Consider the following 22,275-nt stretch of genomic DNA (forward strand, 5'->3'; position numbering starts at 1 on the left):
GCTTTAACCCCTCTGAATCAGAGAGGTGCAGGGGGCTGCCATAGTCGACATCCACCCGTACAATAACTAACTACAGATCACAACTCAGATGAAGAGTAAAGAACTTGCCCCTACAATAACTAACTACAGATCACAACTCAGATGAAGAGTAAAGAACTTGCCCCTACAATAACTAACTACAGATCACAACTCAGATGAAGAGTAAAGAACTTGCCCCTAGAATGAGAAGGGAGGGAAGGAGAGGGAGGGAGGGAATGGGATGGGGAGAATGAGAGGGAGAGAATGAGAGGGGGAGAATGAGAGGGAGGGAGGGAATGAGAGGGGGAGAATGAGAGGGAGAGAATGAGAGGGGGAGAATGAGAGGGAGGGAAGGAATGGGAGGGGGAGAATGAGAGGGAGGGAATGAGAGGGAGAGAGGGAATGAGAGGGGAATGAGAATGAGAGGGGAGAAATGAGAGGGAGGGAATGAGAGGGGGAGAATGAGAGGGAGGGAATGAGAGGGAGGGAGGGAATGGGAGGGGGAGAATGAGAGGGAGGGAATGAGAGGGGGAGGGAATGAGAGGGGGAGAATGAGAGGGAGGGAAGGAGAGGGAGGGAGGGAATGGGAGGGGGAGAATGAGAGGGAGGGAATGAGAGGGAGAGAGGGAATGAGAGGGGGAGAATGAGAGGGGGAGAATGAGAGGGAGGGAATGAGAGGGAGGGAGGGAATGGGAGGGGGAGAATGAGAGGGAGGGAATGAGAGGGGGAGGGAATGAGAGGGGGAGAATGAGAGGGAGGGAGGGAATGGGAGGGGGAGAATGAGAGGGAGGGAATGAGAGGGAGGGAGGGGGAATGAGAGGGGGAGAATGAGAGGGAAGGAGGGAATGAGGGGGAGAATGAGAGGGAGGGAGGGAATGTGAGGGGAGAATGAGAGGGGGAGGGAATGAGAAGGGGGTAATAAGAGGGAGGGAATGAGAGGGAGGGAATGAGAGGGGGAGGGAATGAGAAGGGGGTAATAAGAGGGAGGGAATGAGAGGGAGGGAATGAGAAGGGGGTAATAAGAGGGAGGGAATGAGAGGGAGGGAATGAGAGGGAGGGAATGAGAGAGAAAGAAAAAGAGATTGAGTGGCTGGCAGTGTTTATCACACACAGTTTATCAGTGACAAATAACTTTAAAGCAACAGGACACTATGGTGGGCAGACAGACGGTGGGAGGGAAGAAATACAGAAACAGAGAGGGAGACGATAGTTAAAAATAGAAAGAAGTGGAAAAAGAAAAAAAATGAGAGAAAAACAAGAGAAAGTGTGAGCGAAACAGAGGACGAGCTCCATTTTAGGTCTGAGCGGTACTAGGGTGGCACATTTACCAGGACACAAACACCTCTATCAGCACTATCACGACCACACCTTCAAAACACTTGAACATTTTCCACATAAAGACCTCTCTAAACTACAGTGTGCTTCTGACCTCGTTACACTCTCTCCCTAGAATTTCTCTAACAGAGTGGTCTTTCCCTCTCTCTCACACACACACACACACACACACACACACACACACACACACACACACACACACACACACACACACACACACACACACACACACACACACACACACACACACACACACACACAGGGTTTAATAGGGACAGTGTGTCTAGCAGTGAGGGTATTTGATCCATTTCCTGTGGAAGTGTGACAATGGGGAGGATGGGCTGTTCAAATCAAATCAAATCAAATCAAATCTGATTTGATTTGATTTGATTTGATTTTGATTTGATTTGATGGGCTGTTGAATGGCAGGCAGACGTGGTCCAGGAGCTGGAGAAGATCCAGGAGCAGATCCAGGAGCAGATCCAGGACAGATCCAGGAGCAGGTCCAGGAGCAGAACCAGATCCAGGTGCAGATCCGGGAGCAGGAGCAAGTCCAGGAGCAGGAGCAGATCCAGGAGCAGGAGCAGATCCAGGAGCAAGTCCAGGAGCATATCCGGGAGCAAGAGCAAGTCCAGGAGCAGGAGCAAGTCCAGGAGCAGGAGGAGATCCAGGAGTAGGAGCAGGTCCAGTAGCAGATCCAGGAGCAGGTCCAGGACCAGATCCGGGAGCAGGAGCAAGTCCAGGAGCAGGAGAAAGTCTAGGAGCAGGAGCAGATCCAGGAGCAAGTCCAGGAGCAGGAGCAAGTCCAGGAGCAGAAGCAGATCCAGGTGCAGGTCCAGGAGCAGATCCAGGAGCAGATCCAGGAGCAAGTCCAGGAGCTGAAGCAGATCCAGGAACAGGAGCAAGTCCAGGAGCAGGAGCAGATCCAGGAGCAGGAGCAGATCCAGGAGCATGTCCAGGAGCAAATCCAGGAGCAGGTGCAAGTCCAGGAGCAGATCCAGGAGCAGATCATCCAGTATGCTGCAGTAGTTTATGTGTCAGGGGGGCTAGGGTCAGTTTGTTATATCTGGAGTACTTCTCCTGTCTTATCCGGTGTCCTGTGTGAATTTAAGTATGCTCTCTTTAATTCTCTTTCTTTCTCTCTTTCTCTCTCTCGGAGGACCTGAGCCCTAGGACCATGCCTCAGGACTACCTGGCATGATGACTGCTTGCTGCCCCCATCCCACCTGGCCGTGCTCCAGTTGCAATTGTTCTGCCTATGACCCCTCATAGCCTGGTTCCTCTCTAGGTTTCTTCCTAGGTTTTGGCCTTTCTAGGCAGTTTTTCCTAGTCACCGTGCTTCTACACCTGCATTGCTTGCTGTTTGGGGTTTTAGGCTGGGTTTCTGTACAGCACTTTGAGATATCAGCTGATGCATGAAGGGCTATAAGGTCCAGGAGCAGGTCCAGGAGCAGAAGCAGATCCAGGAGCAGGTGCAGGTACAGGTCCAGGAGCAGAAGCAGATCCAGGAGAAGTAGATCCAGGAGCAAGTCCAGGAACAGATCCAGGAGCATGTCCAGGAGCAGATCCAGGAGCAGAAGCAGATCCAGGAGCAGGTCCAGGAGCAGGAGCAGATCCAGGAGCAAGTCCAGGAGCAGGAGCAGATCCAGGAGCAGGTCCAGGAGCAGAAGCAGATCCAGGAGCAAGTCCAGGAGCAGAAGCAGATCCAGGAGCAAGTCCAGGAGCAGGAGCAGATCCAGGAGCAGGAGCAAGTCCAGGAGCAGGAGTGGATCCAGGAGCAGATCCAGGAGCAGATCCAGGAGCAAGTCCAGGAGCAGATCCAGGAACAGGAGCAGATCCAGGAGAAGGTCCAGGAGCGGATTCAGGAGCAGGTCCAGGAGCAGATCCAGGAGCAGATCCAGGAGCAGGAGCAAGTCCAGGAGCAGATCCAGGAGCAGATCCACATCCAGGAGCAGGAGCAAGTCCAGGAACAGGAGCAGATCCAGGAGAAGATCCAGGAGCAAGTCCAGGAGCAGATCCAGGAGCAGGAGCAGATCCAGGAGCAGGTCTAGGAGCAGATCCAGGAGCAAGTCCAGGAGCAGGAGCGGATCCAGGAGCAGGTCCAGGAGCAGGAGCAGATCCAGGAGCATGAGCAAGTCCAGGAGCAGATCCAGGAGCAGGAGCAGATCCAGGAGCAGATCCAGGAGCAGGAGCAAGTCCAGGAGCAGATCCAGGACCAGAAGCAGGTGCAGAAACAGGAGCAGATCCAGGATTAAATCCAGGAGCAAGTCCAGGAGCAGAAGCAGATCCAGGTGCAGGTCCAGGATCAGATCCAGGAGCAGGTCCAGGAGCAGAAGCAGATCCAGGAGTAGGAGCAAGTCCAGGAGCAGATCCAGGAGCAGGAACAGATCCAGGAGCAGATCTAGGAGCAGGAGCAAGTCCAGGAGCAGATCCAGGAGCAGATCCTCCAGTATTTATGCTGCAGTAGTTTATGTGTCGGGGGGCTAGGGTCAGTTTGTTATATCTGGAGTACTTCTCCTGTCTTATCCGGTGTCCTGTGTGAATTTAAGTATGCTCTCTCTAATTCCCCCTTTCTCTCTCTCGGAGGACCTGAACTCTAGGACCATGCCGCAGGACTACCTGGCATGATGACTCCTTGCTGTCCGCAGTCCACCTGGCCGTGCTGCTGCTCCAGTTTCAACTGTTCTGCCAGGAGCAGAGTCCAGGAGCAGAAGCAGATCCAGGAGCAGGTCCAAGAGCAGATCCAGGAGGAGAAGCAGGTCCAGGAGCAGGTCCAGGAGCAGGAAGGAGCAGGCCATCGAGGGATAGCTCTCAGACAACACAGCCCTAACTATGTCTGACTGTCTACAAATTTATGAAGAGCGGCTTTTCAAAGTACAAAAGCTTAATAAAGTGTAATTCACACAGCCCTGGTCTGAGGACGTCAGTCATTTTAGGTTACTTTTCTCTGCAGTGTGACCTCAACTGAAACTCCTAGGTATTCTCTGGCTCATAGAGGGAGACAGAAAGGGAACAGAGACAGAGAATGTAAGTAAATTCTAACGTTTTTGTCTGTAATGTCTTTTTCATTGTGTGTTGGAACCTAGTAAGGCTAGCTGTCGCCATTAGCGCCGGGCTAACGGGATCCTAATAAAAGTGTATAAAAGAGAGAGCGAGAGTAAAGACAGTGATAGACGGAGAGAGAGAGAGCGAGAGGTAGGAAGTACAGAGGGTGAAAGCATTGAGCTTTTAAGTAGAGGTAGCAGGCTCAGCGGGCGGCGGGCGTTTCTTGCGGTTGAGCCAACTTCTCTTGGTACCGCGTACAGCTCAGTACCACGCAATACCCTGGTCTGCACACACACTGGGTCAACCTGTGGAGAGTCATAACTCTGGCTGGCCAGGCCTGATTTAAGAGCTGGCTGTCTATGCCCTGAACGCACCAGTAGAACTCTACTCGTTTGATTTACTAGAAGAGCTGGAATAGAGAGCTAAGCACCACGGCTCTCTGTTCTATTCTCTTTATCAGAGAGCAGAGAGAGGGAAAGTAGTAGCAAGTACACCGTTACTGCCAAATGTGCACATATACACATGAACGCAAGCAAACACACACACACACACACACACACACACACACACACACACACACACACACACACACACACACACACACACACACACACACACACACACACACACACACACACACACACACACACACACACACACACACAGAGAGAGAAATAAGGACTTCCTTGCATTGCCACATAACCATGAGAAAAGATCGATATTCGATAAGAAACAGTTGCCAGAGTTAGATGCCGGTCATTCCTCCATGTCTCAACATCAAGGAAGGTCTGTGCTAAGTGAATGAGTGTAAGTGAACGAGAGAAAGTGTGAATGGATAATGAACACAACCCTGTTGGCTGTGTAGGTGAAGTGTCTGCTGAATGACCATAGACGTCTAGTGGATGTTGTAGTGGATGTAGCCAGCTCCCCATTGGCAGGCCAGCAGATCAATGGTTCTCAGGGTGAAGTGTCAATGGTCTACAGTATTGGCCTCCTAAGCAGACACTCACACGCTCTGATTATGTCCCAAATGGCACCCTATTTCAAAAACTACTTTCAACCAATGTAGGGCTCTGGTTAAAAGTAGTGCAGGGCACTACATAGGGAATAGTGTGCCATTTGGGATGCAAGTATCTCACTGTCACAACGCAATCACTCTCATGCTTAGCAGAAGACCTTCTCACACTCTCCGTGTCAGCCTAGTGACATTGTATGATTAACCAGACAAGGGGTGAAGCCACTCCCTTGGCACGCAGAGAGGCACATCAATAGTGACGCACACACACACAGTCACTCACTGAAACCCCACTCTAGACTTGGCTTGGCACACCAGGCCTCTCTGTATGCATTGGCAGCAACACACACAGTGGATTTAAAACGAGTTGAATGTGTGTGTGTTTATGACCAGAGGGCCCGGGAGGGCTGTGTTTGGGCAGGTACAATACGATAGATATCCTCTTTACAGTTACCTTCAGAACAGAAACACAAATACATAATTGAGGTGCATCCGGTTTTCATTCTTGAGATGTTTCTACGACTTGACTGGAGTCCACCTGGGGTAAATTCAATTGATTGGACATGATTTGGAAAGGCACACACCTCTCTATATAAGGTCACAGTTGACAGTGCATGTCAGAGAAGAAACCAAGCCACGAGGTCGAAGGAATTGTCCACAGAGCTCCGAGACAGGATTGTGTCGAGGCACAGATCTGGGGAAGGGTACCAAAAAATGTATGCAGCATTGAAGGTCCCCAAGAACACAGTGGCCTCCATCATTCTTAAATGGAAGAAGTTTGGAACCACCAAGACTCTTCCTAGAGATGGCCGCCCGGCAAAACTGAGCAATCGGGGGAGAAAGGCCTTGGTCAGGGAGGTGACCAAGAACCCATTGGTCACTCTGACAGAGCTCCAGTGTTCCTCTGTTGAGATGGGAGAACCTTCCAGACGGACAATTATCTCTGCAGCACTCCACCAAGCAGGCCTTTATGGTACAGTGGCCAGACAGAAGCCACTCCTCATTAAAAGTCACATGACAGCCTACATGGAGTTTGCCAAATTGCACCTAAAGGACCCTCGGACCATGAGAAACAAGATTCTCTGTTCTGATGAAACCAGGACTGAACTCTTTGGCCTGAATGCCAAGCGTCACGTCTGGAGGAAACTAGGCACAACTCATCCCCTTGCCAATACCATCCCTACGTTGAAGCACGGTAGTGGCAGCATTATGCTGTGGGGATGTTTTTCAGCGGCAGGGACTGGGAGACAATTTAGGATCGGGGGAAAATGAACAGAGAAAAGTACAGAGAGATCCTTGATGAAAACCTGCTACAGAGTGCTCAGGACCTCAGACTGGGGCAAAGGTTCACCTTCCAACAGGACAACGACACTAAGCACATAGCCAAGACAATGCAGGAGTGGCTTTAGGAGAAGCCTCAATGTCCTTGAGTGGCCCCGGCCAGAGCCTGGAACCCGATCGAACATCTCTGGAGAGACCTGAAAACAGCTGTGCAGCGACGCTCCCCATCCAACCTGACAGAGCTTGAGAGCATCTGCAGAGAAGAATGGGAGAAACTTCCCAAATACAGGTGTTACAAGCTTGTAGCATCATACCCAAGAAGACTCTAGGCTGAAATCGCTGTCAAAGGGTCTTCAACAAAGTACTGAGTAAAGGGTCTGAATACCTACGTAAATGTGATATTTCAGTTTTTTTTAAATAAATGAGCGAACATAGATATTTTTTAGTAGGCATTACGGCCACACAAGGGGGATGCCACCGGGAAATTCGAGGCTGTATAGAATGTATTAAAAATCAAGACATTATAGCCCGACGTTTGTATCACAACTAAAGATGAATAAATCACTCTAAATGAAGCGTAAAGAAGGACCAGTTTCTTTGTTAACTGCTCAACACAGAATAGCTGCATGTGCGCACTCCCTCTGAAATAATTTGGAGAAAATGTCCTTTCAATTATATTCAGCTATGTTCGATAGTATCGTAATACTATAAGATAATGCCACGGAATTCTAATCAAATCTTGTCTTCTAAATTAATTAGTGTAGCCCACAGCCATATGGCTTAGCCAGATCAGGACCGAACATGAGGACAACTCAGAATACCCTATTCTGCTCTTCTGAAATAAGCTACATTTTCAATAGACCTGTCTAAAATAAATCATAGATTTATTACGATTGTGTTGGCTATATACATGGATTTATTAGAATAAAAAAAAAAATGGATGTTGCAAAGTTCTGCATCAGTGGCTTGTAGGCGATGCGTGGAAACCAGGAGATGCTAAATGTATTTATCTTAATTAACGGTGGCAATTACTGTGAGACCAGCAGTTCTTTGCTTGAGAATCACCGACTGACAAAATGTCATGACCACCACAGGGGCTGACATTGCTGGTGCAAATGTCAGCTGTTTTAAGCAAATAGCAGTGACGCCCATGAAAAATAGCACCTACTTGGTAGTGTGTACCGGGGCTCGAGGTGCTCGCAGTCGGCGAAAGCCAACATCATCCACGACAGAGAACGCTTAATTGTCAAGGGCAATGAATTCTACTTTCTTGGCGTTAATGGATTTCGCCTTTGAGTTGTCTCTGAAATGTTCTTACTCTTTCAGATGACTCCTGGACTTGTTGACTGCTCGATCCACACAGCAGACATTGTGGGCTAGGTTAGGAATGGTGTGTTTCACGTGTAGTGATATATTGTTAGTGGCGTTTTTATGTCATTTACCTAAGTTATACAGGTATGCACGTCAGCTTTGACATCAGTCTTGCACATCAGCGTTAAACTAGGCATTGGGCCGATGTTGGCATTTTTAGCTAATTTTGTCCGATTCCGATATGCTTACCGATATATCGTGCACCCCCCCCCAAAAAAAATATATATATATCTAATAATAATAATAAAAGCATTTTTAAAATTCAACCACGCCGACGGGGGGGCCGACCACGTATGGTGAAATCAGAGGTGATATATATATATTGCAGCAGGTTATAGACATTATGCAGGTATGCAATTTAAAACGAGAACACGCCTCTGTCTCTGGCGCAGTGCCAATCTCCCCCGGGACCTGGCAGGTGCCTACCTGTACCTGGGTGCCCCCTCGGGTCCCATGGTAACCTCAGACATCCCTCTTTCCTGTCTAGTAACCTTAAAGGGGCAATCTGCTGTTCAAACAATAACAACGCTGTCACCCCGTCACTGATATGGTAAATAGCTGAGGGTTGGGGCTGGAGAAATGTTACCAATCTCGAATGCAGATTGACCCTTTAAATGCCTACGATGGTTTTTCACCTCTGAACCACTTTGTTGAGTTAGCCAATGTGAGTGGTGGTGACAGAAGGCTACTTACTGTATTACCACAGCAGACGTTCTTCAACAGAAGCTAGTAGTTAGTAAAACCACACAGAGGATGTGTGACTCAGTCGTTCGTTGTGTTCCCCTATGTCCTCAGCCATGCAGGGCTGGTAAATGCAGCTGTTTTATCACCCGATTGTGTATATTGCATGGTATGTTCTAGAGAGAGAGAGAGAAAGAAACTGATGCAGGTCCAGATGTGGTATATGGGGGTCTGCAGCAGCTGTGCTCTAAACTCACACACACTGAAATCCCACTAAATACTCGGAGGTCCAGGATAGGGGTCCGATATTAGTCTGAGGTATGAGCTGGGGATAAAATGACCATTTACCACACACACACACACTTCCCCAATACAGCTCCAAGAAATACAGTAGACATTTGACTAACTCCCGTGTGAAATAATGTCGCCCTTTGTATGGAATGGGGCTTTCAATGTAGGCCTTATGCAGCTTCAACAGAGTTTCTGATCCCCTGACTAAGAGTGGACTTTGGCTCACAGACAGGGCCCCCTTTCCCTCTCTCTCTCTCTGGGGTGTTGACAATTCTGCCGTTCATCTCATAGCTCGTCTCTGGGGACGATAGCCTAGCTGGTGCCATAGCAACGCACCTGATCCATACGGCAACCAACAAAGAGGAAAAGGTCAGAGAACACAAGACAGACAGACAGACAGACAGACAGACAGGCAGGCAGGCAGGCAGGCAGACAGGCAGGCAGGCAGACAGGCAGACAGGCAGGCAGGACAGGCAGGCAGGCAGGCAGGCAGGCAGGCAGGCAGGCAGGCAGGCAGGCAGGCAGGCAGACAGGCAGACAGACAGGCAGACAGGCAGACACACCAATGTACAAATGGATGTGTACACACCTCTTCTCACCACCTCTGAGTGTGTGAACCAAATAACTATCTCGCTCTGTGTACTTGTTTTCAGCTCTAAAGTCAGTACAGGCAAACACTCCATGTTATGGCCTTTATAGTTTTTATATATTCTCGTCATTTAGCAGTTAGTGCATTGATCTTGAAATAGCTAGGTGGGACAATCACATCGGTCAGTATATTTCCCTCAATGTAGCTTGCAGCAAAGTCAGTGGTAGTAGGGGGGAAAAAGTCAAGTGTGAGTGTTAGTTAACGAAATGCAAAGTTTCTATGTGTTTTACCACTCAGTCTGCCTTGCAAGCACAGTAGGTAGGGTATAAGGTTACAGACTGAGGCCTGATCTGACGCCTACAGAGCCTTACAGAGCTGACAACACAGGAAACACTGCAGTAACTACCCCAAAACAGCCCCAGGACTGAACACTGATTAACTAACATTATCTTTTCATCCTATTACACCACTCTACCTGTCTGTCTGTCTGTCTGTCTGTCTGTCTGTCTGACAAGCACATGACAACTTTACTACCCGGGAGGGAGGCTAAGGCCAGTGGTGGATGCATCAGATTACAAACAAAAGAGAAAGAACAACTCTGAAAAGAAAATCCATCCACTTTATGTCATAACTGGAATCTTTCCAGGAGTATACATTGAGTAACAAGGCAGTGCTAGAGCCGTGGAGTGGGAGGGTGCGTGTGATGTCGAGTGTGTGTGTGTGTGTATCAGTCTACCTTCGCTGTGTCACAAAAACGCCCAAAGACAACGGGGAATGAGGAAACCCTGGACTTTAGATTGGACGGGGACCTCTTGAACAATCAGGAGGCTCCACGCCGCCACAGAGCTCCAATCTCAACGGGGTACGCCGATGGTGGCGCTCCTGTGGCCCCGGAGGTTTTACAAGCCATACAGCGGCATACAGAGCATACAGTCATCATGGGATACGATGGACTACCTCAAGTGTGTGTGTGTGTGTGTGTGTGTGTGTGTGTGTGTGTGTGTGTGTGTGAGTCAGGCCCGCGCTGCAGGAAGTTGCTAGCGGAGGAGAGGAAAGGGTGAGCGGGGTTGTTTTGATAATGAAGGAAGTCGGGCGCGAAGGCTCTGACAAGACTTGGGTTTCACTGAGGAAACGCAATCGCCTCTCTCTCGCCCTCTCTTTCTCTCTCTCATTCCAAATTCCAGAATTTTGGGAAAAGCTGCATCTCCTGCCATCCTTTGCTTTGTGTGCTCCTACAGAAGGAGGGGAAAGGGAAATGCTTAATGAGTGTGTGTTTGCGTGTGTTTGGTCTGGTGTGTATGTGTGCCTGTGGTGTGTGGGGGTTAGGGCGTCCGTGTAACTGTAACGTCCCAATGTGTTCTTAGACCATTACCTCACCTACCCTCTGGCACTGTAAACCTAGAGCTGTCAATTATTCATACACGCATGCATGCACACACACACACACACGCACACACGCACGCACGCACCCCCCCCCCCCGAGGATATACAATGGGTAACAATGTTGCACTCTCTCCTACAGGACATGGGGCGGACGTTCAACCCTATATGTTACCCTGATGCCATCTCTATAACACACGCACACACACACACACATATCAATGCTCTGCTCTTTCTCTGGGCGATGCCAGATGGACAGCAATATTGTCCTCTGAATACCTTGAGCCGAACAATAGGAACAGGAAACCTTCAGATACGGAGTTTCTCTCTATCCCGCGACCCGTTATCGGAATATGGAGCTCGTTGGAATATCTGTGAGATTACTATCTTACTACAAACTCCCCACTGTGGGTGTGAAAGGCTACTGCAATACATGTTTTATTCAAGCCTAGGAGTACTGAGAGCATCAAACACCCATAAGAATGTCACATTAACACAGCCTATGAGTAAGAGAAATGGACAGAGTGAGTAAAGAAGGGAGAGAGCGAGAGAGAGAGAGAGAGAGAGAGAAGGGAGTAAAAGACAGAGGCAGGTGCCAGGTGTTTACAGCACTAATAGTAAATCTCTTCTTGTCGCCCTCCCTCTCATTCGCTCTCCCTCCCTAGTTCTCTTTCTCCTGACCACGTTCTCCCTCCTCACTCTCTAACATTGAGTCGTGCTACATGAGCTGCATGGAATCTCTGGCTCCCTCATTGGCAAACAGCAATTGGTCTGGAATAGGACACAGGGACCCCCACTCAGGCAAACCGGCAACCAAGGGGACCCCACCCCCCCATCATATTTTAGAAAAACAACCAAAAAATGTATGTCTTGTCTTATCATCAGGTGAATGGTAAGGCGAAGTAATCAACATTTTCAAATGAATAGCTATGGTAGATCGTTTACGATTATTTTGACCTGCTGATATTAAAGACATGCTCTGGAACTTTGGCTTTGAACTTCAATGTGTCAATGTGTAGTTAACACATGGATAATCAATGAGCAAAATGTCTGTCTCACCTCAATTAGCCACGAAATAACTAGTTTGAGAACGACTGTTTATCTGAAAGCTGTGCTGCGCCATTTCCCCTACATTTTCCCCCCACATGGGCCCAGACCCCAAGCAATTCGAGCAAGATGCACACATAGCAGAGTGAGAGAGAGCATTGACGAGGTGTACATACGTGACGCAATACTCCATTCCCGGGTACCAAGCTTGACTTGTGAGAGCTACTTTCAGAACTACTGGCTAAAAAGTATATAACAATCCCGGAGAATCTCTTTAATCCTACTGCTCCCATTTGCTGCCGTGGTCACATGACCAGCCCTATTAGAGAAAATAGTGTCAGCGGGGAACGAGATCCCTTTCTGTGTGTCAGGGCAATTCTGACTGGTGATTGGCTGAAATCTGGTGCGTGAAAACCCCCATGGTGCTCGGCGCACCTGCGAGATTCCCTGTCGGTGGTTGAGAGGCAGAGATGTTGACGAACGCAAACACGCAGGTTTAATGGGTGAGCATTGTGTTTTCGGCGAAGGAAAATGTAGCTACAGTCAAATGAATGAGAATCAAATGGAAACCTGCGGCAAGAAGTGAAGTAACTCCGTTAAAGAGTGAAGTCTGTAAAAGACATGCAAACCTTTGAGACACCTCCGACAACATGTTGGATAACACACTGTTGACTAGAACCAAGCTAACCATAGAACCACCGCAAGACAAGACCACGACTAGAGCCAGACCAGAGACAAGACTAGAGCCCGACTAACCCCAAGACTAGTACTACCACCAGTACTTGCAGTACTAGAACTCACACCAGTACTAGAGCTAAGACACGAGAGGCCATGCTACTGTACCTCCTTGTGTGTCAGCTCCAGCCAGGCAGTATAAAGAGGGACCCCCAACACCCCACTGGACCCCAGCAGGTGCAGGCTGTCCTGTGTAGACCATGGGAGAGAGAGGGGTGTGTTAGATCTGTTAAGACTAGTGTGTGTGTGTGTGCGTGTGTGTGTGTGTGTGTGTGTGTGTGTGTGTGTGTGTGTGTGTGTGTGTGTGTGTGTGTGTGTGTGTGTGTGTGTGTGTGTGTGTGTGGACTAACAGCACCAACAGTACATCCTCTAGTCTAGTGTAAGTGTGTGTGGCCTGTAGGTGTGTGTTTGTCTGTGTCTGCATGACAATGTATGCATGTTTGAGAGAAATTGTTTCTGCTCATTTAGATCTCAGTGACTGGATTATTCTGCATGTTATCGGCTCGGCACAGGTATAAATGGTCTTACTAAAAGTTCCTATACAACTCCAGGTATCACATCAGCTTCTACACTTCTAGAGAACCACAAATATTATCTCCCTACAAAACCAACGGCAGGTATGACTCCCATTTTAAAATACACAGTTTAGCTCACTCAGAGTTTATGATCATGAGTCCAGCTGTGAACACTCCCCTAAGAGATATAGATACTGGCTTTAACCTAGAAAACATACATATAACCCCCAGACATTTAGGGATCACCCCCAATAACGCCCACCCCAGAGTCCAGTTATCTGTTGGGGGATAAATCTCACTGTGAGTGCATGGATCATCCCCACTACCACACTTCCCCTCTGTCATCTCTCTGCACTGTTTGCATAGAAAAGATCCCTCCGTAGAGCAGAGGCACACAGAGAAAAAGAGACATGACACTAGCTCCTCTGTTTGGTAGAGCTAGCAAGGCTGAATTAATAAGAGAAAGCTGTTGGGAGGGTGAGTTGGCTGTACACTGTATTGTGCTGTGAGAATGACCCAACAGGAGGTCCAGTGAGGCTAGACCTGTTTGTTTAGCCTGGTCCCAGATCTGCTAATATAGTGTGCAGCCAACTCGTATGGTCACTGCCGTGCTACTACGTGTGGTTCTAGGCCAGTGGTTCCCAACCAGGGGTACTTGGCCTATCCACAGGGGGTACTTGACAAGACTCATGAGCCCATAGGACTACTGATAAAATGAGGGGGTACTTCAGGGGTACTCCTGGCAGAGCAAAATTTAGTTGGTGGTAAAATTCCATGTGACTGCTGGGTCACGGTAATCTCTTCTTATGCACTCTGGACATGGGTTGGTAGTACCCGACTGGCTAACGACCATCGGGTCTCTAATGGGCTGGTACTCAGGGATCCATTGTCCCTATAACCACTCTGACATCATATCAAGCACATCAAAATTGTGTCATGCTTTTAAAACTCACCTCACTGTGATTGATCAAACAAAGGAATTCAACGACAGGTTTAAATTGAGTGGAAAACATGTTTGCTGTTTCAAAGCCTAACACAACAAAATGAACAGCGCTTTCGTTTTTTAAATACTTTTTACCCAATTGGTAGTTACAGTCTTGTTCCATCACTGCAACTCCCGTTGCATTAATAGGCTGACCCATTGCCTTTTAGCGACAGAATATCCTACCACAGTGCGTTTCCATCTCGTCCGCTCTCTCCTTCACTTATATCCCGAGCGTGCAGAGCGAGAGGGGCTGTCAGTTAAATGAAATAGATGTTACTATCGATGTTCCCGAAAACAGATTTCACTAGGTTTCCCAAATGAAGCACTGGGTAACTTCAGGAACAGGGTTGAAGAGCCCATGGCATACAGGGTTTGGGCGGGAATATCACCTCTCGCGTAGCGAGAGCATGCATGCTCCTCAAACAGTGGTTGATGGCTGGAGGGAAATAACAGGAGTAGCCTACCTGGCATGATGGGAGAAAAACAACTGGTGGGAAAGGAGCCTCCATCTCCATTCACTATTAGAGTGCATACAGATTACACCCCCCCCGGTATGTGCGGCCTACGGCAAGGAGCAGAGCGCAAGCATTTTCTGCGACTTTCTCAAATCCTCAACAGCCCGAAGTCGCATCATGCAGAGCCCATATATGTGTTGATTTCTAAGATATTCTAAGGTTTGTATCATTCACACCTAAAGTTGCAAAGTTTCAAATGATCACTTTTACACTCAACATAGCCACTTCATATGCGGACTCTCGCTCTGGAATGGGATAAATATCCTTCCTATTTTATTCAGCCACGTTCAGTTATATTCGTCTCAGTATAAATCATATAATATAAAACAATGGCACGGGACTTGTCTACTAAATGAACACGGCTACAGCCTGCGGCATGGATGAATAAAAGCCTCGTATCTATAAAGGCCATGTTATTACCATCTCCTTCAGTCAGAGTATGAGTTTTAGATGAGGGCTTCGATGCAGCAGTGTGATTAGGGCAAGCTATTAGAGCTAGCTAGGCCTGTCTGTGTCTGGGAATGTGTAAATAACATCATGTCCTCTAGACTACTGCGTCCAGACCACAATGAATAACAAGTCTGACACTAGGCCCAGACATAGACCCCTTTACAAATAAACACAGACATACACACACTTGTCAACCTCTTGTCCTTAATGAACATTCATTATTCAACATAGTGCCTAGAGTCATCCATCATAAGACAAAAGCCTGCCTGCCTGCCGCTGCTTCATCCAGTGGTCTACAACAGAGAAGAGAAGAACAGAAATACACCACGGTGATTCAACATACTTCCTCCCCAGACAATCATCCTTCTGAGAGATGACGTGACGTCACTTCCTGCTTCATTATCATCAAAACCTGAACAGTCCGAGAATATCCCTTTCTCTCTGTGTGTTTCCTTTTTAGCTCTGAGTGTGTGTGTGTGTGTGTGTGTGTGTGTGTGTGTGTGTGTGTGTGTGTGTGTGTGTGTGTGTGTGTGTGTGTGTCTTGTGCCAACTCCTCTTGCTGTCCTTGAGACGTCGCTACTCCACATCCAAAATAAATGGGGAATTTCTAAAATGTCTTCTATTGTGTGAATTCTTCAATAGGGAGGCCACCCCGCCCTGCATGAGTCTAAGCACCACACACACCACCGTAAATCACCAAGCACAATGCAAGTGTGTCTGTTACCATGGTGGCCCAATGCCCCTCAAAGCCCATCCCCTTGCGGCCTCTGACCTATGGTTTGAGGAGAAAGGGGAGCAGACTGTTAGGGGCTGTTTGGGGTGACTGGGCCCCTCCACTCTGATATGGACAACCCTTAATCTAACCGGTGCCTTGAGAAGCCTTGAGTAGGCCATAAAAATATCCTAGGCCGAGTTCCAAATGGCACCGCATTCCCAGCAAAGTGCACTCCGTTTGACCAGAGCTCTGTGTATGGAATAGGATGTCACGTGGAACGCAGACATTGGGAATCCCTTTATGAGTCCTCCAAGGCTCTGAAGTAGAAAGTGATAGGTCTTCTGAGCTTAGTCTGGCTTTAGATGAAGGCCTGGATCCTATCTGGACTGTCAGGACCAGGTTTGGCTGTTCTCAATGTGACTGGGGTGAGGTATAACAAAGGTGATAGCGTGTCTGGCTGCAGTAGCCTCTTCCTGGACAGCAAGGTTATTATAGTGTTTTTATATTCGTTTTTTATTTCTATTCATTTTTACTTTCAATTCAGATTCTCTTTTTTTATTGAGTTTTAGTTGTATTAAAATAGTTAGATGTATTGTTTAAATGTAGTTTTAGGAGTAGAAAACATGCTAGGCTAGTTCTTAGTGATTTATTTGTGCCACCTCTTGCAATTGGGGCTGTAATACAGAGGGTGATTTGCTAGGTCATAGGTTAGGTGAGGTTGAATTATTAGGTCAATCTCAACGTGACTTGGATTTATTAAAAGGAATGGCCTGAGACTGGTGCAAAATAGATGTTGGAAGGAAAATGTATTTTGCGTATGTTTACAACAATCCAGCGCTTAAATTTAGTAGTACATGTAAGAAGAATCAAGTTAGCTACCTAGCTGATTTTTTTGATAGTGATAGTGATCAAAGAGTGTGTATACACTGACCAGGTACTGGACTGACCGCTCTAACAATGGGAATAATATCTGCAAAGGCATGAGGAGGTTAGATCAGGTGGGGACATTCTAGCCAATGAGAGAGCAGATAAGTATGTGAACAACATGCACAACTCTGTTTTCTCAAAGCTGCCGGAATACCATGTGCGCCTACTTATATCAAAGCAACCTAAACATGAGTGCTATTTGATCGAATAAGCCTCGCGTAAGCAAATGAGCAATTACATAGTGTTGATTCGACCCTCTCTCATTGACCTCCAAACTAAAAAAGGAGGAGATCTACGTGGAGGAATGGGACAAAATACCAGCAACAGTGTGTGAAAACTTTGTGAAGACTTACAGAAAACGTTTGACTTCTGTCATTGCCAACAAAGGGTATATAACAAAGTATTGAGATAAACTTTTGTTATTGACCAAATACTTATTTTCCACCATAATTTACAAATAAATTCATTAAAAATCCTACAATGTGATTTTCTGGATTTTCTCATTTTGTCTGTCATAGTTGAAGTGTACCTATGATGAAAATTACAGGCCTCTCATCTTTTTAAATCAAATCAAATTTATTTATATAGCCCTTCGTACATCAGCTGATATCCCAAAGTGCTGTACAGAAACCCAGCCTAAAGTGGGAGAACTTGCACAATTGGTGGCTGACTAAATACTTTTTTGCCCCACACTCTGTGTGTGTGTGTGTGGTGTGTGGTGTGTGGTGTGTGTGTGTGTGTGTGTGTGTGTGTGTGTGTGTGTGTGTGTGTGTGTGTGTGTGTGTGTGTGTGTGTGTGTGTTTTTTTTAGAGGCTTTTCCACCCAACATGCATACATAAAAGGAATGTAAACGTAGACCGGTTCTAAATGAACCCGAGAACAGTTAGACCTGTTTCAAATAGGCCTGTGGAAAAACAGACCCAAACATACCTCTCATATCCGAGAGTAGAAAGAGAGAGAGAAGCAGCCAGCTCCATCAATAAATGAGAGATATTGGCCAAATGATAAACACAATTTTTTATTTTACTTTTCACCCTTTTCCTGACCAATTTTGTGATACAGTCTTGTCCCATCGCTACAACTCCCGTACGGATTCGGGAGAGGCGAAGGCGGCCTCCAAAACACAGCCCTGCTAAGCCGCACTGCCAGCCGCACCAATGTGCCGGAGGAAACACGGTCCAGCTGGTGACCGGGTCAGCTTGCAGCCACAAGGAGTCACTAGAGCGTGATGGGACAAGGAAATCCCGGCCAGCCAGCCTAACCCGGACGACGCTGCGCCAATATGGCTTTGCCTCATGGGTCTCCCACTCACTGCCGGATATGACACAACCCATGATCGAACCCAGGTCTGTATTGATGCGGTGCAGCACCTTAGACCTCTGCGCCACTCGGGAGGCCCACCAAATGATCAACTTACGTGTCCTTGAAAACTGCCTTTAACGAATAAAACAAAAAAACAACTAGTTGTGTTTCGATGAGCAGCATATTCAAAGCTTTATAGCCTATTGTTATATTGATTTTTACTCTCCAGAAACAATAATTGTCCACCTTACGCTGTTGGAGATTAAGCGGTTGGAGATTTGAGCGATAAATGCGTCAAGGCATTGCATGAATATAGGCCTAGGCGTCAACTGTATGATATTAATATGAAAAATATATATATTTATATATAAAGTAAGAGAAGCTTAAGCCCTAGAGAGATGTAGAAAAAAGACAGAGGTATGCCGGTACAATGTTCCCAACACAGACATGTATTTCCTTATACTTGTCAGATAGACTACTTACTGCTATAAAGAAATAGGAAGCTAATTTGTACATTTTCAATGGGAGTATTTTTTTATAAAGACAAGCATTATGTTGTTAGATTAAAGGCGGAACTCTTGTAGGTCTAAAACATTCCTCCTCAACTTCAACTTGTTGGAGTGCTGGTGTGAGTAATAATAAACATAGCCTACCACAACCAAAAATTTACAAAAATGACTTTACTTTATTAGGGTAATATCAAAAGTAAGTCGACATTGTTTATAGGGGAAATACGAACAGGTTATTATATTTCATAATTCAATTAAGAGTTGCATCTCGCCCTCTTCGGGTTTGAACTTCTCACGGTTTGACTGATAGTAGCCCTACCGGTAATTCCATTATATTGCAGCAAACACAACATTACAGCTGGAACTTCATTTAGCCAACAAAAATGTCTCGACAAAAATGAAGCAAAACACTTTTTGCAAAGTCTATTTAAAGAACTGGTTTAGATTCTTAAATAGGCCTAAAATAATAATAATAATGATATATAATCATATTAATGATAAAACTAATTATAATAAATACATAAATAAATAAAAGTTAGAAAATTGCATCAAACCTGAATAGCGAGTTGCACACAGTCCATTAAGGCCGTGCCAATGATCTTCTCCTCTTTGTCCACTACACTATTACAACTTGTCCCCGAGGACATTGTTCTTGTCTGAAAATGATTTTACTTCAATGGAAAAGGCCTTTCACTGGCTCTCTCCTCAGCAGCAGGCGCACATGAGGCGAGCAGCCTGAATCTGTTTCAGCTGGACATACGCTGTGCGTTTTATTGAGTTGCAATTGGCTGACACACAACAAGCTTGCCCAGTTCTCATCACCTCACACACATTCAATTAACAGAGGACGGATCTCGAAATTTCGGGTCTATTGGACCCGTGAAGACTTCTAGTGTGTGCACGTGTGTGTGTGTGTACTTGTGGGCTCGCTCATGCGTGTGTGTGTTAGCGCTCACTCATGTGTCTGTGTGAGTGATTGTGTTTGTTTTACGGTGCCGACAGAACACTAGTAGCATAGGTTCAGTCACGGGAGAAACTAAACAAGCAAGAAAGAGGAGGGATTTGGTTTAGAAACAGGAAATCTGTCCAGACTGGCAATAGCATGGAAATTAATCTCCCCTGTTTCCATGGTACTTTACCCCCAATACAACACACAGAACAATAAGAACCAACACAGGTCTGAAACCTGCTAGGAGGTCGGCCAATCACAATGCAGTATTTCACGTCTGCTACACCGGGTTAGGGAAGCCAGGAAAGTAGGAATCAAAGACAGGCAGGAAATAAAGAAACCTGTGTCTTTCGTGACAGAAATGGACGAGGCTATTCTGAAGCTTCAACACTTGGCACATGCCTTCGAGTTGACATGTGCTTTTCTGGAAACCGGTTGGGAAAGAGTCTAAAAGTCGGCGCTAAGTAGTCTATAACATAGGGTTGAGGTAGGGAGTAGGCCTGTATGCAGAGATGGATAGAGCTGAGATGTTGTCTGTCTGCTGTTGTTGTTCAATAGACCCGAGGCCATGGGAAGTTTGGGGAAAAATAACACCCAGCAATTGACTGCCATACAAGTCTAATATGCGATTACCTTTGGTGGTGAATTTGATCTGTGATATGAAATAATCCTCCTTAAGATTGGCTTATAGGAAGAGCGTGGGAAAACCACCGTTTCCCTCTGGTTTGAGCAGTTCACATGTAATACAATTAAGATGAACTCTGACACACACATGGCTCATAAGATCTTTCTGATACAATCATGCTCTTTATGATACGGTACTTAAATGTGGTCCCACTTTATTTCAATAATCCAGAATAGAAGGTGGTCAACATATCAAACCAGGTTATCTGAGTAGGTGAGTAACTTGGACAGATATGCAGACTTCTCCATCCATGACATTTCTGTCTTCAACATATGTTTACTGTTTCTTAACACGGTGTAGCCGTGCCTTACCTTGTTGTAGTAGTGCAGCTGGACAGAGTGCCACTGACCGTCACTGACCCCTCCGGGAACAAAGGGATGGACCACGGTCTTAGTCTCGCCTGGAGGAGGGGGAGAGAGTGGCGGGGAGAGAGGGGCAGAGAGAAAGAGGGAGAGAGGAAAGATCGGAAAGACAAGAGCGGTGAAAAGAGGTTGTGGTTAATTCAATGCCATATTGTCTGTCGAATGTACGTAACCTTGTATGCCAGACATGTAGGCTCTACTTTAAAAGGAAGGATAAATGTCTGAGAGTATATGCTTTACAACATGTACGTCAGAGTTTAAAAAATATGTGTAAGGAAACCCATTTCTCTTACTTGAAACTCCAACATGGAGAAATAAAAACACAGCCAGACTCACAAAGCCAGTCAGCTCACACAGTCATCATAAATCACACTCACTGTAAGAACACCAGGGTTTTCCAACCATATCAATGGTTCTCGTTCACAATGTCTGCAGAGCAACAATCACACCAGATTTACCCAGGGCTTTACTGACTGTTTACCAAGGGCAGGAGTCTCTCGGGAGGGATTTACCCACCAACTCAGTCAACAGTAACGCAACACTGTAGCTGTGTTACAGAGTCATTAGTCATGGTGTTTAGTGTGTCTTTATAAAAATAAAAAAAACTCAATTACTTCTGCAGTCCCACGTTGCCCTTTCTTGCTGACTGTGTGGTATGAAATCCAAGGCTCTCTAGTCATTGGCAGTGAGACACACTCAGCGCAGTGGATTCAACAACAAGAGCTGTGTTTGTTTGCATGCATACAATTGAAGTCAGAGGTTTACATACACCTTAGCCAAATACATTTAATCTCAGTTTTTCACAATTCCTGACATTTAATTCTGGTGAAAATTCCCTGTCTTAGGTCAGTTACGACAACCACTTTATTTTAAGAATGTGAAATGCCAGAATAATAGGAGAGAAAATGTATAATTTCAGCGTTTATTTCTTTCATCACATTCCCAGTGGGTCAGAAGTTTACATACACTCAAATGGTATTTGATAGCATTGCCTTCAAATTGTTTAACTTGGGTCAAACGTTTCGGGGAACCTTCCACAAGCTTTCCTCAATAAGTTGGGTGAATTTTGGCCCATTCCTCCTGACAGAGCTGGTCCAACTAAGTCAGGATTGGAGGCCTCCTTGCTCACACACGCTTTTTCAGTTCTGCCCACACATTTTTTATAGGATTGAGGTCAGGGCTTTGTGATGGCCACTCCAATACCTTGACTTTGTGGTCCTTAAGCCATTTTGCCACAACTTCGGAAGTATGCTTGGGGTCATTGTCCATTTGGAAGACCCATTTGTGACCAAGCTTTCAGGAGACTGAGGTCTTGAGATTTTGCTTCAGTATATCCACATCATTTTCCTCCCTCATGATTCTATCTATTTTGTGAAGGGCACCAGTCCCTCCTGCAGCAAAGCACCCCCACAACATGATGCTGCCACCCCTGTGCTTCACGGTTGGGATGGTGTTCTTCTGTTTGCAAGCCTCCCATTTTTCCTCCAAACATAACGATGGTCATTATGGCCAAACACTTTTCGTTAAATCAGCCCAGAGGAAATTTCTCTAAAAAGTACAATCTTTGTCCCCA

General features: G+C 46.5%; 1 protein-coding gene across 4 annotated transcripts in view; it reads right to left on the reverse strand.

Moving 5' to 3' along the window:
* The window catches only part of celsr1a (cadherin EGF LAG seven-pass G-type receptor 1a), a 127,743-nt gene that overhangs the window by 35,939 nt on the left and 69,529 nt on the right, over positions 1-22,275 (reverse strand). For 3 of the 4 annotated variants that reach the window (XM_052491745.1, XM_052491744.1, XM_052491746.1), the window contains exons 7-8: positions 20,652-20,740; positions 12,897-12,977 (exon numbers count right to left, since the gene is read on the reverse strand). In XM_052491745.1, coding sequence (XP_052347705.1) covers positions 12,897-12,977; positions 20,652-20,740 — 170 coding nt within the window. The remainder of the gene's footprint in view (positions 1-12,896; positions 12,978-20,651; positions 20,741-22,275) is intronic. The other variant, XM_052491747.1, reaches the window with a different exon arrangement.

The sequence above is a fragment of the Oncorhynchus keta genome, chromosome 33 (assembly GCF_023373465.1).
Source record: "Oncorhynchus keta strain PuntledgeMale-10-30-2019 chromosome 33, Oket_V2, whole genome shotgun sequence".
Classification (NCBI taxonomy): domain Eukaryota; kingdom Metazoa; phylum Chordata; class Actinopteri; order Salmoniformes; family Salmonidae; genus Oncorhynchus; species Oncorhynchus keta.